We start from the raw sequence: 20,857 nt of genomic DNA on the forward strand, positions 1-20,857 counted from the left end.
TAAAATCCGTTCGCTGTTGACGCGCGCTCGGAGTCGCCCGATGGATAAAGGCCGACCTCCATGCAGCGAAATGTAGGCGAAAAGGCGGCGAACGTCGCCCGGCGGCGGCCGCTCCGCCGCCGGCGTCGAAAATACGGCTGTTCGTCGGCGATCTACGCGAGCTAGATGTCGAACGCGCGGCGGCGAACGCGACCGGACCATCGGCGGCGTTCGCCGGGTCACGTTGCATGGAGGTTGGGGTGGACGAAAACTGAGCGGCGCGTCAAACCACGGCGTCCGCCGCAACCTCCACGGCGGCCGTGGAGGTTGCGGCGCGCGGTTTTACCGATGATTTCCCCTCAGGAGCTTCGCCCACTCATCATCATTCACCCCGTGGATATGCTGTGAATTTTTTGTAAATATCCTTTGACAAAGGCTTCTTACCAATATTCTTCGTGGACAAAGGTTATACCCAGAAAATTGCTACTTCTCGCCGTGCATCTGCCGCCACTTTCTTTTACCAAAGAAGGCTTTGTAGGACTCAAAAAGTAACAACAGGAAAACTCAAAGTAGGCCAGAAGATAAACCAAAGCAAACCAGCCGTGTATAGAAGATGATAATGATTACCAAATTAATTTTTAACTATTAGTGTGCATTAAGGTGCGATAAGGGTGGATAATGTGAAAAAGACGTATTGAGGGGGAATAAGATAAAATAAAGTTGAACAATGACTGATTGGTGATTGGTAGTAATGATTAGTAGGGAGAGATTAAGATGGATTAAGTTGAGATCACGTTGAGTGAAAAGAATAATGAGGTTTAGTTTATTTAGGCAGATTAATGTGGACTAAAGTGGACTAAGTTGTATTTCGGTAGATTAACGTGCATAAAGGTGGAATTAATGGATATCAATGCTAGCTCAGGTAGATTAAGATGAATTAAGAAAAATATAATTCTGTTAAGACAGATTGACGATGATACGTGTATGTGGAAGATACCTGCCATAATACTACGCCAGGTATTACCAGACTAAACGGTCCCGATAATTTTTTTCTTTATTTCACTTATGTTACTTGAAAGGTGTGCGTGGTAGGAACATTGCACGTGCAAGTTGCGAAAAGAAAACGAGCTTTTGTGCGACCTAAGTCCTTGGCAAAAAGTATAATGTCTTTTTTTTTTTTGAAAGCTCCTTCCAGGTAAGCTTTTGTGATACGTGGTGGTGTCACCTACTCCCACGTGCCCTAGGAAAATAGAAGACGAATTATTCCAGAAAACGGTTCAGTTAGTGTTTGCAATGTGTTTAGAAGTCATCATGTTCTGAAGTACCATTTCATCAAAAGGGCGTGTTTACGTAGTTTATAAGTTGTAGGAAACTGAAATGCTCGGGCTAAAACTATCCTATTAGTGATTATAACTGCCTTAAAAGCCACAGGGCGCTCACTTAGCGCTTTAGCAATGTCGGGGTATCGGTTCGACTTTTATTGGTTCTAGTTTTATTGTCTTTATAGCGGTGGCGATACAGTGATCGTAGGTACCGTAAACTGCTGTATTTAGTGATCCTTGGACCTGCACTGGCAAAAATTGGCAACGCTGCTCTTGCTTGTCTTGAACTTTGCTAATACGGTTACCACATTTATGCTTGCTACTTATATATATATACCGCTGTTAAACTACTGACAAATGTAACAAAGCCGGCTTTTCGTCCCATTGAAGGCTGCTCCGATAAAAACAGATGGTCTTCAACTTAATGTAGGAGTCATCTAAAACATTACTGATATTCTCCATGGTGGAAAGATAAATCGGATAGTCCAGCTTTCGCTGCTGATGGGCACTGGAGTTCGCTTACATGCACTCGCGTGCGTTTTCCGTGACTCTTCCGAAGCCCGTTCCCCCTCTCACTCATTAGTCCAATCATCGGAGCACCCATATCCTTAATTTATGCTTTTGTTTTAACTGGGCAAGCAATGACAGCCTTCGAAAGCGCAGCAATAATGTACCGCGTGCGAGGCGCTTGCTGGCTCGCCTTGTTGTTGCAACAAAATGGGGCGCCAGGCTGCCGAGACTGGTGTTCTTAGGGGCTATAAATGGGCTTGCTCTTAAACGGGTACTCTGCAGGATTAGGGCCCCGCACGTGAGCAATGTGCAGGGTGAAGCGATTCCAGAGGATCAGGCAAAGATCCATTGAAGGAGCGGGCTACCTCTCTTAGATGTATGGAATGTGGGGTGGTAGGAGGTGTCGATGTAGAATGTTGGTGATCGGCTGACGCGAAGTCAATGCAGCCAGTCAGTAAAACATATGCGAAGTGTTTGGTACTCCGAGGGATTGCGAGGCTGTGAGAAGGCAGGATCTCGAAGTTAGAGGGCATTCCAAATTTTTAAAATATTGTTTTCGTATTGCTTGCATGCGTAATAGATCATGATGACGACGGCGACGACTGTGATAATGAGGTGGTGGTGGCGGTTGGGATGCTGGTGCTGGTGTCAGTCGTGATAATGTTGTAGGTGTGTGTACGTGTGTGTGTGTGTGTGTGTGTGTGTGTGCGAGCGGGCAAGCGGGCGGGCGGGCGGGCGGGCACGAGTGCGTTTCCTTTCTAAGTTGTATACCCACTAGGTGTACTCAAATTCTATGATGCTGCCAAGGCATGAAGAAGATGAATTAGCCTAGTATTTCTATTGTTCTGAGATCGTGTTCCCTAAATGGCCACCTAGAGTGAGGTTCTGATCCTTCCCTTGCCCCCAATTTTTACAGAGCTGTCGCGGCCGGTGTTCGTGGTGGAGCCTCCGAACCACGTGGTGTTCAGCAACGCGACGGGCGCCCACGTTTCCTGCTCCGTGTCCGGTTCGCCGCGACCCTCTGTCACGTGGCACGCGCACCACGACCAGGCCCTGGCGGCCCAGGGAGGGGCGGCCACGTCGTCAGCCTCCGTGTCCAGCAGCGCGTCCAAGACCGGGGACAGTTCGGTGGGGGCGTCGACGATGAAAGGATTACGCCACGTGCTCCCGGACGGCTCGCTAGTGTTCCGCGCGTTCGGGGAACGCGAGTACGTCCCCGAGGTGCACCACGCCACCTACCGCTGCTCGGCAACCAACAGCGTCGGCACCATCGTCAGCAGAGACGTCAAAGTCCGCGCGGGTAAGCGACCTTTTTAAGTGAACTTGCGTTATAGCGAGATAGATATGAGCACCCGCTTTGGGGTTCACGGTGGCGTTGTAGGTCCAGAGATGGCAAAACTACTTCCAAAGAGTAATTAAATTACATTACTCATTAGTTTCCTGTAATTTTCTCAAATGTAAATAAATTACATTACAAAATTACAGGTGGACGATAATAATGACATTACATTACAATTACTTTTCAGAAGTAATGAAATTACTTTGAAATTACATTAACGAAAATTCATCTGATACACTGCCAACTCAAATGCACTTTATTTACACTCATACACATATACAGTGCAATCTCAAAAATATTTGTTTATATACCAACTTATGTACAGTTTATTTACAGCGCTATACATTGACATGTTAGATATCTTTATTACATCTCAGAGAGGCTGGAATTCAAAGTGGGCATCGTAAAGGTGTCCCCGTTTGTACGACAGTGACTTTTGCCTTGCTAAAAATACTCTCCGCTGGCGCGGATGGGGGCAGGGTTGTGTTGAACATAATGAAGAACTTTTTCATTTTCGGGTACCCTTCGAGTACCCTTCGAGTACACTTCGCCCCACGTAAACTTGAGGGAATGTGCGCTGCCGCACAAACAAAGGCTTTGTTGACAGGAGGGGTAGCAAAATCAAGGTGTGGCACGAAGCATGAGCACAGATACATGGACTGCCAAACCGGCGTCGTGTACCGAGTCCCTGTGTCGTGTGGCGCGTCATACACAGGGCAGACTGGCAGGTGTGCAAACGTTAGATGGCGAGAGCCTGCGCTCTCCTTCGACAAACGTCCGCGACCGCCTTTGCCCTGACACTGCCACACGTGCGGCTGCCACCCGGTGTTTGAAGAAACTGATATTGTTACCAAGCACCCGAAGCAGTTACACCGAGAGATAGTAGAAACCCATCATATTAGCAAAAGGGCGAATGAGTGCGTGAGCCACCCTTCAGGGGTGGTTACTGATAAAGAGGTCCAGTTCATGGACGACAAATGAGTCATGTTTTCCTTTTTTTCTTGCTTTTTCTCTTTTCTTTTTTTTCCCTGTTTTTGTATGCAAATTTGACAGGTGTGACGTTATTTGCCTTCGGTGTAAATTTGTGTGGCCGGTTTTCAATAAATTCAGTTGAGAGTCAGCGCTTATCCTGTGGTTATTCTTCTGTCGGTATCGTCTTTCTCGCTGTGATTAGTTATTTTTCGTGGAGAACTTTTTCTTTTTATGCCGCAAGAGCAGCGGACAGGCTACATCGTAGTCAAAAGTAATTGGGAAAGTAATGAGTAATTTCCATGAAATTACTGGTGTGAAGAAATTTATTACATTACTAAATTACCAGCACCCAAAAGTAACTCATTACATTACTCATTACACGAGAAAATATTTTAATTGCTGTAATTTATTTACTGTAATTTCATTACTGCCAAGCCTGTGTAGGTCGTTCTAACCGAGTTCACTGAGCATAGCTTTCAGTCGTCGCCCCTAGCGGTCGAAAAGACGCCTTTTTTCTAGATACGTAAAAATCCATAATTGCAGCTTATGCCGGGTTCAGACTGTTGCCGCAACTGTCGCAGTAACTTTAAAGAATAACGTCATTTCACGTCTCAGTCAACCGAACTGCGTGACACGCCGTTTTTGTTGTACGTCCATTCATCACGATATGGCTTTTGCGTCGGTAGTCGGAACTAGGCTGTGGTTACAAACATATGGTTATAAACATAAACAAAAAAAAACAAATATCCGATTATAATCAATTCTTCATGGTTTCAGTTTCATAAAAACGTTTATAGCACGCCAAAGCCGCTCATATGTGCACCAATCGCCGGCATGTGCCGATAATTGCTAACGCAGCCGCGTTCACGAAGTATATGCATAAACTGGGCTTAATGTATTAATCTAGCAGATATTCTGTATCTTCGTTTAATATCGACACTAACATTTGCAGTTTTAAAACAAAACAATCCACATGCTTGCGGAAGATCAATCTCAATTGGGCACGTGCGGTCAGGCGAAAAAGAAATGGTCGTGACTCTCGTTCTAATCTACATGACGTAAACAAATAAAGTTTGCTTCGTCATGCAGAATTTTCGTAACTTGGCAATGTTATGAAAGCCTACAATCACAGTTTTTTTTATATGTATAACCATGCTCCACTCCGCTCCAAGCACCAAGACTCTAGACTCCTGTTCTCTTACGTGGCACATCTACATGATGTAAACAAATAAAGTTTGCTTCGTCCGCTTAGGCTTCTATTTCCTCATGCAGTATTTTCGTAACTTGGCAATGTTATGAAACCATATCGAACAGGCAGCGCAAGAAGGACGGGACAAAAGAAGAATTAGTGACAACGCAGCGCTGAACTCGCAACTGATATTTATTGAAAAAAAAACACACATATATATATATTGCACTCTGCAGAGTCACGTGGCTTGCCATCATGTTATCCGCGATTACAGCATAATAATACAAACTCACTCTATCACCTTGGCAAACGCGATTACAAAAGACAAAATGCACGTGCCAAGGGCCACACCAGCGCGCACCGCGACCAGTCAAGAGCACATATTCACTGTCAGCTAACGACACTGACGGAACGCTGATGCACTTGTCTCCGTTTTTTTTCTGATTTGATACGCTTCTATTATTTCCCGTACACGTTGGTCATTGTGCTTAGCAATTACTACGGTGTCTTGAAGGACGGGGACACACCCACACTTTGCACAATGCTGAGCAACATGGGAATACTTGTCACCTTGCTACGTGCGCTTGTGCTCCATTAGTCTCAGGTTTAGGCAGCGCCCCGTTTGTCCGATATACACTTTTTGGTGGCACGAAAACGGGATAATATACACCACAGCCACGCTACAAGGAACTAATGGCGACACCTGTTTGATTCCACAGCGTGTTTGCTTGGCGGCTCCTGATAACTTATTGTGAACTGCGTTGCACACTCGACCTAGTTTATGCGGGGCAGAAAACAATACGTTTACTCCGTACCTTCTAGCTACATTTTTTTTAATTCATCTGACAATCTGTGTACATAGGGCATGACAGAGAAGATTTTCTTTTGGGATTCAATCTGACGCTTTTCTCGCTTCAGAGACCCACATTTCACCCATTTCTGAACTTTTCCAACTGCGAGACGCATAACTTGCTTATCATAACCAGCCTTCCTCAACCTTTCCATTTGTGCACTAAAACTGTTATGATACTTATGCGCAGAGGACTTTGCAAATACGTTGCGGAGATAGGAGGCAGCTATGCCTGGCTTCACAATTTGAGAGTGCCCAGAGTTAAAGTTCAGTACAGGCTTTTGTGACCTAGGGCTGTACTCCCAGCATGCATGATTACCCTGAAGAGCCAGCGTAAGATCCAGAAACTGGATTTGGTCTTTATTTGGAAGTTCAAACGGGAACTTGAGCCCATAGCCACACTCCTTGAAAACTTTAAGGATATCAGGCACCCTACTAACAACTAACAATGTTATGGAAGGCTGCAATCACAGTTTTTCAGGATACGTATAGCCATGCACCACTACGCTCCAAGCACCAAGGGTCCACTCTCCTGATCTTTTACGTGGCACATAAAATCTAGTTCACCTCTTTTAACCGCTACGATGATTATACAACTGAACCGTGTTAACTGTCATTCAAAGGAAAATAAAGTTAAACATCAGTGTTAAAACAAATCATACGATACAAACGCCTCCACTGACGTTATCACAGCTTTTCGGGGTTTACGAAACTGCTGCAAAGCACTTTGTAATGCGACCATCATAAAACCGGTTGCCCCGTGCTTTGCCCCCTCTCGTAACTAGCTTCAGTATCAGCCTGGCATTGATACCGAAAGTAGTCAAAATAGGGAGCCCGAAGCCCCTGGAAATGCCTATAAATAGACACTTGATCGCGCTTTTATTAATTTCGGGTAATAATGCGTTAATCCACGATGTTTTCTTAGTTTATATTATTGTGTACTTATTTGCGGCCTAGAAGCGGCAGCGTCCGTGGCAATGGCGCAACGCGAAGATCGCCCCGACCACTTTGCATATGAGCAATGTGTGCCTCCTGTGACGCAATGTAGCTTCGTAACGCGAGGGACAAATGCGAAATTCCGACCAGGGGAAGCGGCTTCCTTTCCGAAGCCTCTGTTTAAAATATCCTCGTTTACCGCCCATTGAAGGAGCCATGAAGAGAAAAATACAACTTCGTTTAATTTGAAGGAACTAGGATTCAGTATCTCACTCAGCTCCGTTACAGCCACAAAAGATGTTTTTTAACGAAAAAAAAAAGCAAGAAGCATTTAAAAGCTTTCAAATTTTGCGCCACAGTGACGTGTTATGAGCAATAATGACACGTCATACGGGCCAACAATAAAACATAATTTTCAGTGCGTTAACTGCACGTTAGCAGTCAAGTGATGCGGTCAAATAGAACTAGAGGCCCCACTACAGACGTCCAGTCATGTGTCCTCGCGACAGGTCAGTTAGGCGGCCACCAATCGCACGAACAAGGCTCCGTGACGTCATAGAAAAGTTTCGGGAAATTGGCTAGGGGGTCGCGACTGCTTCACACGTTTTCTTTAATATCTCCGTTATTTGTTCGAAGATTGCGATGATATTGGTATCATTGTTATCGGGACTAAGCAGTCATTCTAATAAACCCAACTTGTATTTTGTCTTCATAGTTCCTTTAACTACTGAAAAGTGCTTATCAAGTTCCCAAAGCGAGACCGCACAAAAATCAACGAGGAATGAATTTTGTTTTGTCAACACTACACGAGACCTCTCTCTGCGGAGAACCTACGTGTAGTTAAATGCCTGGCACCACCGGCATAAATAGGTAGCCGTAGAATATCAGGACAGGTCCAAGCAACATGCTGTTGTGCCTTTGATTGCTGCGTCGGGGAAGATGTCGATTTCATCAGGGGTTTTGTCGTTGGCCAGAGTGCGAACATATTGTTTCCGTGCGGCTCAGTTACGCTGAAAAATGGATCGTTGCCCGAGATGACCCAGGGCGGGCCATGCTACGGTACTTCAGCCTAGACAGTGCGTAGGAGGCAATAGGTAAACTACTGGTTTAGATTGGCCAGGCATGCCCGAACCGTCGACTGTAGCGTGTTTGGTTGAGCCAAGTCTAAAAGTGTCGTGGGCTGCGACAAACGCTGAAAGGACGTACAACTAGAAGCGATTGAAAAGCGCACCCTGAACTTGAATACAGAAATTTGGTGGTATTGAAATAAAATCAGGAGGGGTGAAGACAGCTTCGAAGTTTTGGGATACACTACATCTGGACAGATAGCCAGGCCCGTGTTTTATGATTAAAGAGGAATTACGACATCTGGGTCCTGCGTTAGTTCTTCCTTTTTTTTTTACTTCAGGGATTGAGTTTCACTGGTGGTTGGGCGTTCAATTCGGGAATAACAGGAACCTAGGTAGATCTGACTGACGCATGGAATGTTGATTAGAATGGACAATCCAGAGTGTATACGCCCGAAAACCTCGCGTAACCTGGAGTACAAAGGTGTACATCTCTACAAAACTTGCAAGAGACCATCCGATTCCTTGAACATCTTATGTGGCCTTGTAGGCCTTGAGAGCTCACATTAGCATCTGGCGCAGCTTCCCGCTCAAATGTACCTTGAACCCCGCCTGGGAACAGATTTTTTATTCCTCCTTTTGTGAGGCATCGCTAAGTACGGTGCCCACGCTTAGAGGTGGCGTTCAGTGTCGTCTCTGTGAGGCTCGTGTGGCCTGTATGACGTTCGAACCCCAATCAATAAGCTTCTCTTCATTTGGGCTGCAGGCATGAACAAACTTCAGCGAAAGTGTATTAAACTGTTTATTATGTATTTACAGGGTAACAACAATTTAAGATTGCGTATGAGGTCGTAAAGCCTGGTGGTGCACGTTACCGCCGTTTCGTTAGGTTTTCTTTCTTTGTCTATTGGCTGGTGGAATCGCAGGCGTTGTCCAACCCCAAAGCGAAACCTCCGTCATTACCACGCACCTCGTACACGTTTCGTACAGAACACGCACCCCTGCACGGCTGGAAACATTCGCAGGACAAGAGTATCCCGCGGACGCACAACGGACTTTGTCGTCACAGGAATATTTTTGGCTGCGTGGCCTCGAGTCGTCGGCGCCAAGCTTATTGCTGACTGCTTCTGCGGTAGCCCGCTGTGGCCCATAGGAATGCCGCGGTGTCAGTCTGAGTCCCCCACGCTCGGTGTGGCATTCCAGTGGCGGACTGGCTGACACCATCAGTCACCCTGAGTCGGCGGGTTTTACGCCTGGTTGGCGCCATGAAGATATACGTAGAGTCGAAAACTGTTACGTATACAGCGCAATGAAACAATTCGCCGTGGTCGGGGTGCCGTCGGCCGGGAAAAGAGCTCGAGTTTTGTGGATCGCAGCTCACTATTAAAGGGACTCTGAAACAATTCTGATAAATGCTTTCACTGTTTCCGTCGCGTCTCGAAGTACTGCGAAAGCTACAGTTATCGCGAGCCCGGTATGGCACTGCATGATTTGCTCGTCGCAGCAGATGCGCCTTCCGTTTCTGATTTGCTTTTGTGGCATTCTTTTAAAAGTGCGTGTCGAATGCGTTCATTGCTGCAACTGAACGAAAGCCGGCCAATAGCCGCTAAACGCTTCTAAAATACCTGATGGCCATAAGCAATAATTTTTGGCTGAGGTACTTGTGACTCCTTATTTTAATTACTGAATGTGTTTGTTGACTCCGTTGTGAAAGCATTTAGAAGATCCATAAAAGTCTAAAAAGCGTTGCAGGGTCCCTTTATTAGTACACAACTCCCGTCGCCGTACACACCAGTGACGCGGCCATGATGTACCCTTCGGTGCCTTAAACAACGTTTGGTTTATTTCACACTTCCAAGAATAAGGACGAAGAGCTAAGTGCCATTGGGCTCTCCAAAAGCTAACCTCGCTTTGGATCTACAAACATTGCGGTGAACCCATACATACTCAACGGTCCTTCTATTACAGCCCCTATCTCCGCCGGCAATGTAGTTACTCTCGTCCAATCAATAACACATCGATCCAAACTGGCCAACTTGAGATCAACGACTGCCTGTGAACGTGCAGCCACACGCTGCGCTCTCCAGTGCATTAGCAAAACTTCTCTTCATAAATAGCCACTTTTTTCTGAGAATGAAGGGCAGCCCTCTGCCCCACGGACGTAACAAGAACCTCGTTAAAGGCATGCGAATGCATTGTATGCATGCTCTCGACAATGGTCGCGACGTGTTCTTTCAATGGTTCCCGAATTTTTGCGGACTCATTAAGCCGACCCCGCTTCTCGTTCGACCCGTGAAGGAGCCCGAGGTCAGACGCTTCCATTGTTGAAGAGACCATTGAGCATGTTCTGTGTCTGCATCCCAAGTCCACCTCCCAATGTCCGTCAACATTCGAGGCCACGAGCAGACAGGACAACTGGCCCGTACAACGACATGAAAATCTTCGGACATTGGTAATGCCCGTCGTCATCACGAAGGTCACGCACGGCCCTCCTTCAGTTTTCAAGATGTACCGGCACTGTGACCGTGTGTAGTAGCTATAGCGAAAAAAAAAAAAACGTTTGTTCGGCGTATTATCTTCTTTTTTTAGTCCTTTCTTTTGTATAGTCTTTTTTTCCCTCAGGTGCGTCAACCGGAAACCGAAGGACGTTGTTCGGTTAACTTCCCCGCCTTTCCTGTTGCCTTCTCTCCCTCTCCCTGTCTAATTTAGCGAACTGAATAAGTAACCCCGGCTTCCCAGGCGTTCCTGCAGAGGGTAATCATTGAGTAAGTCAACAAGGCGTGTCCCGCTACTACCTACGCTGATCTACGCATTCGGTGCCCCAAAGAAAACGCTGCATTAAAAACCACGTAAAACAAAAGCCCGAAGAAACGTAGCAGGCTATATAGTTAACGACGAGGGAACGGCCTCCCGCACCGATAGAACTCCCCGTGAAAGTTTAATTTTTTTATTCCTCCGAGCGCAACCTAGTCCCCTCGTTCGCTCAAACAATGGGGGGAGGATATATATCCCTATGCCAAGCCGCCCGAGAAATTTGGTCTAAGGTGTCCGTCCAAGCGTGACCCATTTTCCGTGCGAGGTTCTTTTCCGGGCGTGACGCCAAAGTGCATACTGTAAGACGACGATGACGACGACGAGAGGTATATCTGCATAACGACACTGCAGGTCCGCTAATCACCCGGGCCCAGAGCCGGCGTCCTCGGGCGGCTCCTGGGCAAGAAACATCGGCGACCAGTTGGCTCTTGTCATTAAGAAAGCATTAAACAGCAGCCAGTCATTAGGCTTTGGTCGATTAAACTGGAACAAGCGGCTAGGATCTCCGGGCCGATTACCGGCCTTCAGCGCCGCGATAGCGCGCTCCACTCGGGAGAAAGGAAAGATTTATGAAGCGCGCGCAGGCTTCGAGCAGCTTCGGGCTGCAAGCTTCATGAATTCTTCCCCCCCGGCGAGTCCAAGACGGTGGGGTGTAGCGGTAGTAGCGCCTGCTTTGTTCCTCCTCCACCGCCCCTTCTCACCCGTGCTGAACGGTAGCAGTCCGGGCCCCCCAAATTTAGCCCATCTGCGAGTCTAAGCACAGCGACAAACGCTTTGAAACGGCGTTTTCAGCGATGCGAGTTGTGTGTTGGACGCGAGCCTTAAATCAGCAGTGCAGGCCTTTGTTGCGTGATTGCAACCAGCTCAGCTCGCATTATTATGGGTTGTGCCTTTTTGTGTCTCTCGTTTCTTGTTTTATGTATTTGCTTATATTCCGAATTCGGCTCGTTGAGTTTTGGTGCAACCTTTAGGTGGCACAAAAACAAAACAATAAGATAGACTGTCGGTTTGCGAGTACCCTGATGGCGCGGTAAGTGCCTAGGTCATTAAAACCAAATGTTTTTTGCCCGTATGTAGTGTCGGTATCCCACTGTTAACGGCAGAATAAAATAGTACGTCGATTCGCTCGAGATGTGCCCTGCGTTCGTAAACGGTAGCGGACCGCATAAATCCGCCTGTTTTAACTATCTGCAGTGCTTTTAAGAAAGGCTAAACTAAACAATCACGGCTGATATACTTTCAGCGAAACAAGCGGATATAGTCTGACGGATGGACGCTGATTCTATGTACTGGAGTAGAGACTGAAAACCGTAATTGAGCAACAGAAAAAAAAAAGCCAGGGGTCGGCGTGATGCACCCAGCATTCTTTCTAATTGCGAACACCTCAAAGTGGGGCGAAGGGCTAACGTCAGACCGTCTATAATGCCTGCGTCAACCCATTCCCCTGCTCTGCATCAACCTTGCGCACAAGTATAGATAAATACGGAAGGGCTCATGAAGCAAGCAGAACAGAAAAGGTTTCAGGAATTTCCCGCGAAGCCAACAGAGGCATGTGTATGGTGCTTTGTCTCCTTTATCTCCCTTATCTCCTTCATCTCCTTTATCTCCTTGTGTCCGTTGTCTCCCCATTGCCTCCTTTATATTTGCTTTTTTTTTTCAGAGGGATTGCAAAAGGCTAATTGTAGTGATGAAATGAGGCATTCCACGACACGTAAACTTGGCGCAGCGTTTTCAACTGGGAAAGGATGATATAAATAATTATTTAATGGTGAGCAGAATCAGGGATTCACTTTTTATATTGTAACGGCGTATTTTGGCCACATACTTGCCGCTACGGTAGCATGCTTATCAGAGGGAAAAAAGTCGAGGCGTTGAAGAGGTTTTAAAGTTAACTGATTTAATTTACTGGTAACTTGATGACATTTAGCACATACAAATCAGAACGAATTACACTTATTACATAAATGAGAAAGACAGTCAAAGATTAAGAGTACTTAGCGGGACATGGCTGACGGGATCGCGGTCTCCCGGCGGGAGGGCACGACGACGAGCGGCAGAGTTTCTGAAGTGAGCTGGTGATTGCAGGCCGCCCTCCGCCCCTCAATAGCCAGAGGGGCCGCGTTATATTCGCTTAAGCGGTCTGGTGGGGGATGTATTGGGGAAAAAGTGCATCCTGGAGAGTGCGGACGCTAGGGAACAAGTCTAAGGCACACCCGCAGCCAATCAGGAAGACGCTTGTAAACACCAATCAGCCATGTTCCCGCCAAAGTGAAAAGGACCAAAAACACAGACACAAGGTTTCGACTCGAAAACGCGCGCTTGGAGAATTATGGGTGTAAAGAAAGTAGTTCAGACAAAACGCACTAAGTAAAGAGTGGAAAAGACAGGAAGGTCGTCTGAAGGACCCGGAGCCCGAGAGCGACCAGCGCACACGCCACGGGGGGTCGAAGACGCCACTGCGGTGCGGTAACACAAGATGCGACGATGGTCCCCCTCAAGAGCCGCGTCTCCCAACAACACTCATTCCGCATGCGTTTCTTAGAAAAGCTGGGCCTCGGTGGCCGAAGAGGGATGCTAAAAAATTGAAAAAAGCAAACGGAACATGGGCTTCGCGACAATATTACAGAGTCCCTATCCCCGTTAGCCGAAAATCTTTTGGGGATGGAGAAGGAAGCCGAGGTCCTGATTGTGTATCATGAACTTCTACCCGTCATTCCCTATAAATGCCACTTCCTGCCGACCAAATTTTTCTGCTGCAAAAACGTTACGATTGTAAAGGAAGCGAGAGAGGTTCAGAGAGAGGCAACAAAATATACGGCGCGTAGGAACAAAATCAAGACACGCTGTCAAGATTTAGCCTGCTTTAGGCGCGATTACCTCCACAACCGAGCCTGACAGCCGAGCAGCGACCCAGACTGGCACCGCAGCCCAGCTCGTTACAAAAGGAAGCCCTGAGGGGAAATGAAATACAGCAAACAAACAGCCAACAAACAAAAGAAGAGACCACGAACACAGCTGCAAACACAGCAGACACGAACAAAGCGTCGCGGATTACCGGACGCGCGTGGATCCGACATGGCGGACAAAAGGCACTGCGCAACAGCCAGTGCTCGCTGACTGGCGGCTGCAGCAGCGTCCGACGAGGCTAGCGGCTGGACGGGGACTCGGATTTCATCCGCCGAACCCTCTCCTGCGCTCCCCGATGACGCGACGCTGGCCCCGAAGTATATCCCGCCAGAGAGGATGCCAGATCGAGCGGAGCGTAGCGGGGAGTCAGCGGATCTCTGGCGGGACGACCGAGAGCGCATCTTTTGCTGCTCGCCTGCCGTGGTCAGTCACTCCGAAGGACGGGGCTCTCCGCTTCCCCGTCCCTGATGGATGCTGACAGCGAAGGTGCCACCGCTGGCAACGCCGTTAGGGAGGCCTGGCCACCGCCGCTGTCGCCTCCGGGGAATCGGGCAACACTCGGCCGGTTAGAGGATAGAAGCAGGGAAAAAGAGAAAGGAGCGAATAGCGAAAGAAAGCAAGCGAGGACGTAAAGAAGGCAAAGTTACTGCTGCGCGGTTTTCCTTCCTTTCACCTCGTTCAGTCTAATCTGCGCCTCCCTTACTCCCGCCTGCCTTCTGTTTAGGCAACGCTTCTCTCTTGTGAAAAAAAAAATGAAGAAAACATGCCAGCGAGGCAAACTCTAATGAAACTCCCTTTGTTCTCGCGTTTGCGCTACGCCGTTCTTGTATGGGAAAAGCGGTGATGAGATTCTGCTCGCGTTTCTCTCCGTTTCCTGTCTGCTTCGTTTATTTCCTTCGCTTTCTTTATTTTTGTTTTTTGACGGGTGGGAATGGAGGCGATTCTTGCTGACGTTTTGCTAGGGCGGCAGGAGTATGAGAAAGCAAGAACAAGGCAGGCCGGTGGGTCGCCCGTGCGGAAGAACGTGCTTCACGTTTTTCATGCCTCTAGGGTTGCTGAATTGCTTCTCAGCTTCTCCCGGTTTCTCGAAATTCCCCACCAAAGTTTTCGCCGTAACCCCGCGGGTATAAGAGATGATTCCCAAATTTAATAACTTGTCTTGATTGTAGAAGCTGGGGGCTGAGATGGAAAAAAGTGCAGGAAACCAGGGCAAGTAAGAACAAAAGTACAAAAACGGAGCTTGGTCGTGTTCTTCTCCCAGCTCACGTAGCCTAGTCAGCAGCGGGTGGTAATCAATTCTAAATTTCGTCCGCCCGCTTTTCTGCAATTTGAGGACCTGTTGGCAGCATTATAGGTGGGAACGGATAGCAACAGTCGCCTTCTGAGAAGAGCAGATAAGACGACGTCGACGGTTCGCGGAACCAATTAAGCTATTTCGCTTCCTTTGATTTTGAATTGAAAATCTTAATTTATCTGTTTGTGTTACAAAAGATCCAGAAGGCACAAGGTCGAAATAATCCTTGCTTGCTTGATCGGGGCGAGAAGAGTTCACGATGCGTAAAGGACGCAGCTACTCGTTCGCAAATTTACGAAGAGGTATGACCGATGTAACGCTGCTGTGACCATAATTTTATCCTCCTCAATTCCGGAGAGCATTAAGAGTATTTAGTGTGAGAACTTCTGTGTACGATCGCCAGATTGTCTGCTACACTTCGTGTACATACTCACCATCATTATATCGGCTGGTAGTGGTAGATTCTTCTGCTTCATCATCACCATATCATCGTCATCGCGGATTCGGATGGTGGCAGCTCGGTCGAGGTTGCTCGAATAAGCCATTCTCTGCCTGAAGATGCCTTCACATCTCAATATTGCCAATGTGCATGTATAGAGAAGCCGTTCTAAAGGGGAGGAGTGCAGTGGAGTCTCGTTGTGTGGTTCCTATAAAAAAAAAAAAAAAAGATCCTGCATCTTCGATACGCACACCTTGACATGAAGGTTGGTGTGTTTTATTGAAATTAGTTATAGGGAGGGCTGGCCGAGTCTCCTGACTCTCTACATCGGGCACCATTACTAAGTGATGGCACCAGTACTAAGAGAGTCTGTCCTCAGAGTAGTGAGCACCTACCGGATTTTGATTTTCTTCGGTCACCCTCGCATCTCATGTTGAACTGCGACGTAACCGCAGAATAAAGATCCCAATTCAAGACAACGTGGGAAGGTCTAAGGCGAGTATGCAACAGGCCACACCGTTGAGCTGCCTTGGCACAAGTGCAAGAGTTGCTGCCATGAGATTCCATTCATGCCTAGACCCGCCGCCGTGGCTTCCCGGCTGCGGCGCCTTTTATTTCTCCGATCCCAGGTCCAGTGTTTATAGTGTTTGGATTTTTTTTCACGCGCACTCCTCCGCCGGCGATGTTTGCGAGCGCGTAATCCGTTCCCAGAACAGAATATTTGAATGCATTGTGCTGCTGAGCCCGATGACGCGGGTTCGATTCCCGGTCGCGGCGGCCGCTTTTCTCCCGGTGGCCAAAATTAATCCAGAGCCCTCCACTACGGCGCGCCTCATCGCCTGCGTTGTGTCGGCGCGTTAAACACTGCAATCAATGAATCAAATCATTCATGCCTAGAAGACGACTGCGTCTTTTGTCTCCAAGTCTGTTCGCCATCGCTTGCGGCGTTCATGGCGCTGTAATGACCATAAGTCATCTATTCAAAGGGCGTATATCTGCCAAGGTTGGAGAGTCAGACCCATCTAGCTACCCCCTGAACATTAGTTTACGTAGGCATTGAAGAAGAGAAAAAACGGCATGACACTTTTCGACGTATACGGACAGAGATAATGTACAGCCTCCCAAACTTATAATAATAAAAGCGGTAGCGACGACCGATGGTCATATCAGAGCCTTATCACGGTGTTCACCGGCAATATAGGGGAGGGTACGCGCACGCACATAGAACTACAGTAAAGCCCACTTATATCGAACACAGATATATCGAATCCGAATCGAAGCCTATATCGAACCCTTGTGTAATTGTGGTAAAAATTACAAGCATTTATAACTTTTTATATTGAACGCGATTTTGCTCACAATGGATATATCGAACTCTCTCGCGCGGGATTTGTCGATCTCCTTAGGTATGCGGCCGGCTTTCCCGCAATACATCGGCGCGCAGCGGTTGCGCGGGTGTCGCTTGCGAATCCCGCGCGCAAGCGACACGAGTTGGGCTTCGAGTTCGTCCCGCCCCTGCGAAATCCTGTGGGCGAGATTGCAGGTTGCGAAAGCCAAGAATGTGCACCGACTCGTGCGTTGTTGGCTGGAAAGCGTACACGTTCACCCAATCTAGAGCATAGAAGTCGACTGGCAGGGAAGACGAAAAAAGGCAACATTTGCTATGAGTGAAAGCTCCGAGCATGAACGTCCCCCAGGGTTTCCTGCCTGATAAAATCTTCTTGACACGGCAAGAAGAAGTTTTAGGGGCGAAGCTCCTTAGGAGCCCGGGCTGTCGGCGTCTCATGTCGTCATGGTATCATATAGGCACGGTACTAAAACACCAGGACACTCGTTTTCCAACGCCTCGCGCTACGTTAAGTGTAGTAAAGGAACGCACCGGGGCATTCGTTTTCCAACGCCTCGAGCTAGGACGTTTCATCTCTGTGGGAAAAACCACAAGAACACACCGGGACACTCGTTTTCCAACGCCTCGCTAGAACGCATTGTGCTTCAAAGATACGAGACTTACAGCAAAGCTGTATACCTCCACCGCCCAATGGTTTCATCTCCGTGGGCAAAAATACCAAGCGCCCCGAATACACTTATACACCACATGCTTCGCCGTTCCCCACGTTTCACTTTAGTTGAGATGGCCCGGGACTTTTTCTTTATTATTAACAAGCCTGCACCAACGCGGCGTATACCCCAGACGTAACCCGAAAATTGTTTAACGGTCCCACTTCCGTCACATCGGCACCCTCGGGTTCCTTTTGTGGGCAGGCTCTAACGCCTACCCGACATTTGGCAAGGGCAGAGCCGCCCTGCTCGATAAATGACCATTGCCACCTGACGCTCACGCGCACTTACAGCTACTACGAAGTAACACGTCCTTACTCGGAGGACATCCTTACTAATGCTTTATAGAGAGTGGTCTGTATAAAGCATTATTGAGCGTCCCTTGAACATAACGCTTCATGCTCTCTACACCTCTACCTCTCACGCTATGCTCCACCTCTCCTCCCCTCCTCCCATTCGCCTCATCTCTGTCCCTCTCCATTCTTGCTCCTAAAGGCGCGGTCACACTAGCCCGACCATCGGCCGATTTGGTCGGCCAACACTGTGTCGGCGAGCTGTCGGCGGCCATGTCACACACCGCCGACGCCGACCGTTGCCCAACCGTCGGCGTCGGTGTCTGCGCGATGTCGGCCGACGCGCTTGTCACACCACACCGACGGCCGTGCGACGTCCCACACCGACGGCCCCGCGACGGCCGCCTCCGCCGCCTCGCCTCTCCGCCGGGGATCTCTTTCTTTCGCTAGTCAAACTTGGAGTATCGTGTCGCCGCAGCACGACTGAAGCCATTCGTGCGTACTGGCGTGTGCGCTGCCAGTACTGTATGTACTCCTCAACTTCTTGTTAGATCACGGACAAAGAAAAAAGAGCTGTGCGCTGCTGCCGCGGCAGTAATAATATGAATGTTAACCCCCGGCGAGAAGACCTCTGTAGCACGTAAAATATGCATATAAATTAGTGCGTACGTCAGCAGAAATTTAACCTCCTCTAATGGAGAAGGCCTTACTTTGCACCATGGTACCGCATTTTCGAAAAACACGGTGCGATTAAGAAAAGGGAAATTAATTGTTGTGGCTGAAGACGCCACTCGCTGTTCCGAAGGAAATTTTTCATTGCAAAGGTAGTTGCTTCTCAAAATCACGCGATTCACAAATTGGATACGCATACCATACCCCTTAAAAACCGCTCACAAAAAAAAAAGAAAAAAAAAAGCTGACCCCGCTGGGAATTGCGCCCGCAAGGTTGAGCGCACGGGCGCGACGCGCGAGAGCACTGCGCCACCGCCCAAATGTTGCCCGGCTGCGAAATAGCCTGGGTAATAGATTTAGGCCCATCCTTCCGTGCCATACGTCGGTGTTTACTAGCTGGTTTACAGAATTCCTGGCTGGTAAACTGAAATTTCTGAAATAGCGCTTGCACAGCAAGGTTCCCGAAGCCCCCACAATAGCTTATCGCATCAACTCCGCTGCTTCGCTAAAGCGCTCGCAAAAATGTGTGTGTGCGGCTGCGACTGCGATTTCCCACTGCGGGGATAGTGCTGGCCGTACTTTGGTTTTACGTTTCACGTGAAAAACCTTGGCCGATATTGATCCCTTATTACCCAAATTACCCTACGTAACTCTTCTTCTGCACGAAACTGACCTTACATTTTCTACAGGCGAGCCGATCGCACACGCATTTGCAGTTTGCAGCTCCGGGGTAGCGGCGTCGCCGAAGCGTCGAAAGCCAAAACAGGGATTGCATCAGCGCTAGTGTTGAGTTGTATGGGCTTCATGGACGTTACTGAGTTTATTACACTCCAGAAACTATCAAAATAGAGCCGCATTCATTGCGGCACGGATGTTGTCGGGGAGCAGTTTTCGCTTCTCGGTCGATTCCCGACGACGCTTCCGGCGACCGGTCGGGCGACCGGTTTTGTTGGCGTCTGCGGTCGGCGAGTCAGTCACACTACGGCGACTTTCCATCGGCCGACGTGTTTGTGTCGCCGTCGGCGTAGTGTGACAACGCGGTCTGACAACCGCGTTCTGACAACCATCGGCCAACTCCGCAGTTGGCCGATGGTTTGGCGACTCGTCGGCGTCACCGTCGCGTCGTTGTCGCCGTCGTGTGGGCCTAGTGTGAACGCGCCTTAACTTTATTACTACAAGCGAAGCCGGCCCGGTACTGAGGCTACACCTGCCATCGGCAGTATTGGTGCCCATGCGCTGCACAAATCTCTTCTAGCGTTTGGACGGTGGAGTCGTTGGATTGGTAAGGGAAGAAGTCAAGGTCGTAGTTTAGACCTTATATTTCCGCCGCCGGTTGCCCCGTTCCTTCAGGCGGCCATCGAATGTCTAGAGTCCCTTCACTGGCGGCAGTAGCTTCCCGCATCACTTCTTGACGATTACGGCTCCCGCATCACCGGGTTCTACGATGAAATTGCGAACTTGGTGGCTTCACTGCAGAAGCTGTTTTCGTGAGAGTACCCGCTCGCCGTCAAGCCGTGAAAGCTATTCTTGGAAGCACAGACACTACCACCAACTCTTTACCGTCAGCCTTTTCTCCCTAAGGGTGGATACGACGTGCTCAAGCGACCTAGGGAATCACCCGTCCATGTCGGCACTAAACCCTTATTTTTCCCTTCCCTCTCATCACCTCCCTCCACCAGTGGGAAGCAGCGCAGGGTTGCTCAAACCTGGTTCTCCAAAAGGTGCTCAGGGATCGGACAGCCCTGGTCGCCGAAGCGCTGCGGTCTTCGGCCACCAGGCTGCAATACCTTTTTTTTTTTTGTAAATAAAGTTTTATCGCTCTCTCACTCTCTATCTTCCACGCGGCAGTGCTGCTAGCAGGAGCGCGGCTTCTTTCTTCCCTGTAGCGCAGACTGCCTCCGGAGTGGAAAGCGGGTGCAGAACACGTTTTTCCGTCGACTTCAACTCGGCAATGTATTTTTGGAGGGAAATACAATCGTGCTTCCGAACGCCGTGGAAGGTCACCATGGTCGTTCCTCAAGATTCTATGCGTGGCGGTGGACCATCGCGTTGTTCGTGACTGTGTCCTCGCCAGAGACCTCCCCTGCCCCTGGAAAACTAGGGTAGTACAGTAGGGTGCGCCCTCTACCCGCTACCCACATGGCGGCATTTTATGCGGAAAGTAGAATGGATGATTACCGCACTTGTAACACCAGGCTTTGACATGGAACTGCGAA

General features: G+C 48.6%; 1 protein-coding gene across 2 annotated transcripts in view; it reads left to right on the forward strand.

Annotated features, from left to right (window-relative positions):
- LOC144174971 (cell adhesion molecule Dscam1-like) overlaps positions 1-20,857 on the forward strand; it is a 706,974-nt gene that overhangs the window by 397,778 nt on the left and 288,339 nt on the right. For both annotated transcript variants that reach the window (XM_077703963.1, XM_077703962.1), the window contains exon 2: positions 2,728-3,111. In XM_077703963.1, coding sequence (XP_077560089.1) covers positions 2,955-3,111 — 157 coding nt within the window. In that variant the 5' untranslated portion in view covers positions 2,728-2,954. The remainder of the gene's footprint in view (positions 1-2,727; positions 3,112-20,857) is intronic.

The sequence above is a fragment of the Haemaphysalis longicornis genome, unplaced genomic scaffold (genome assembly GCF_048455015.1).
Source record: "Haemaphysalis longicornis isolate Haplotype H1 unplaced genomic scaffold, Haemaphysalis longicornis Haplotype H1 scaffold_3, whole genome shotgun sequence".
NCBI classification, from domain to species: Eukaryota; Metazoa; Arthropoda; class Arachnida; order Ixodida; family Ixodidae; genus Haemaphysalis; species Haemaphysalis longicornis.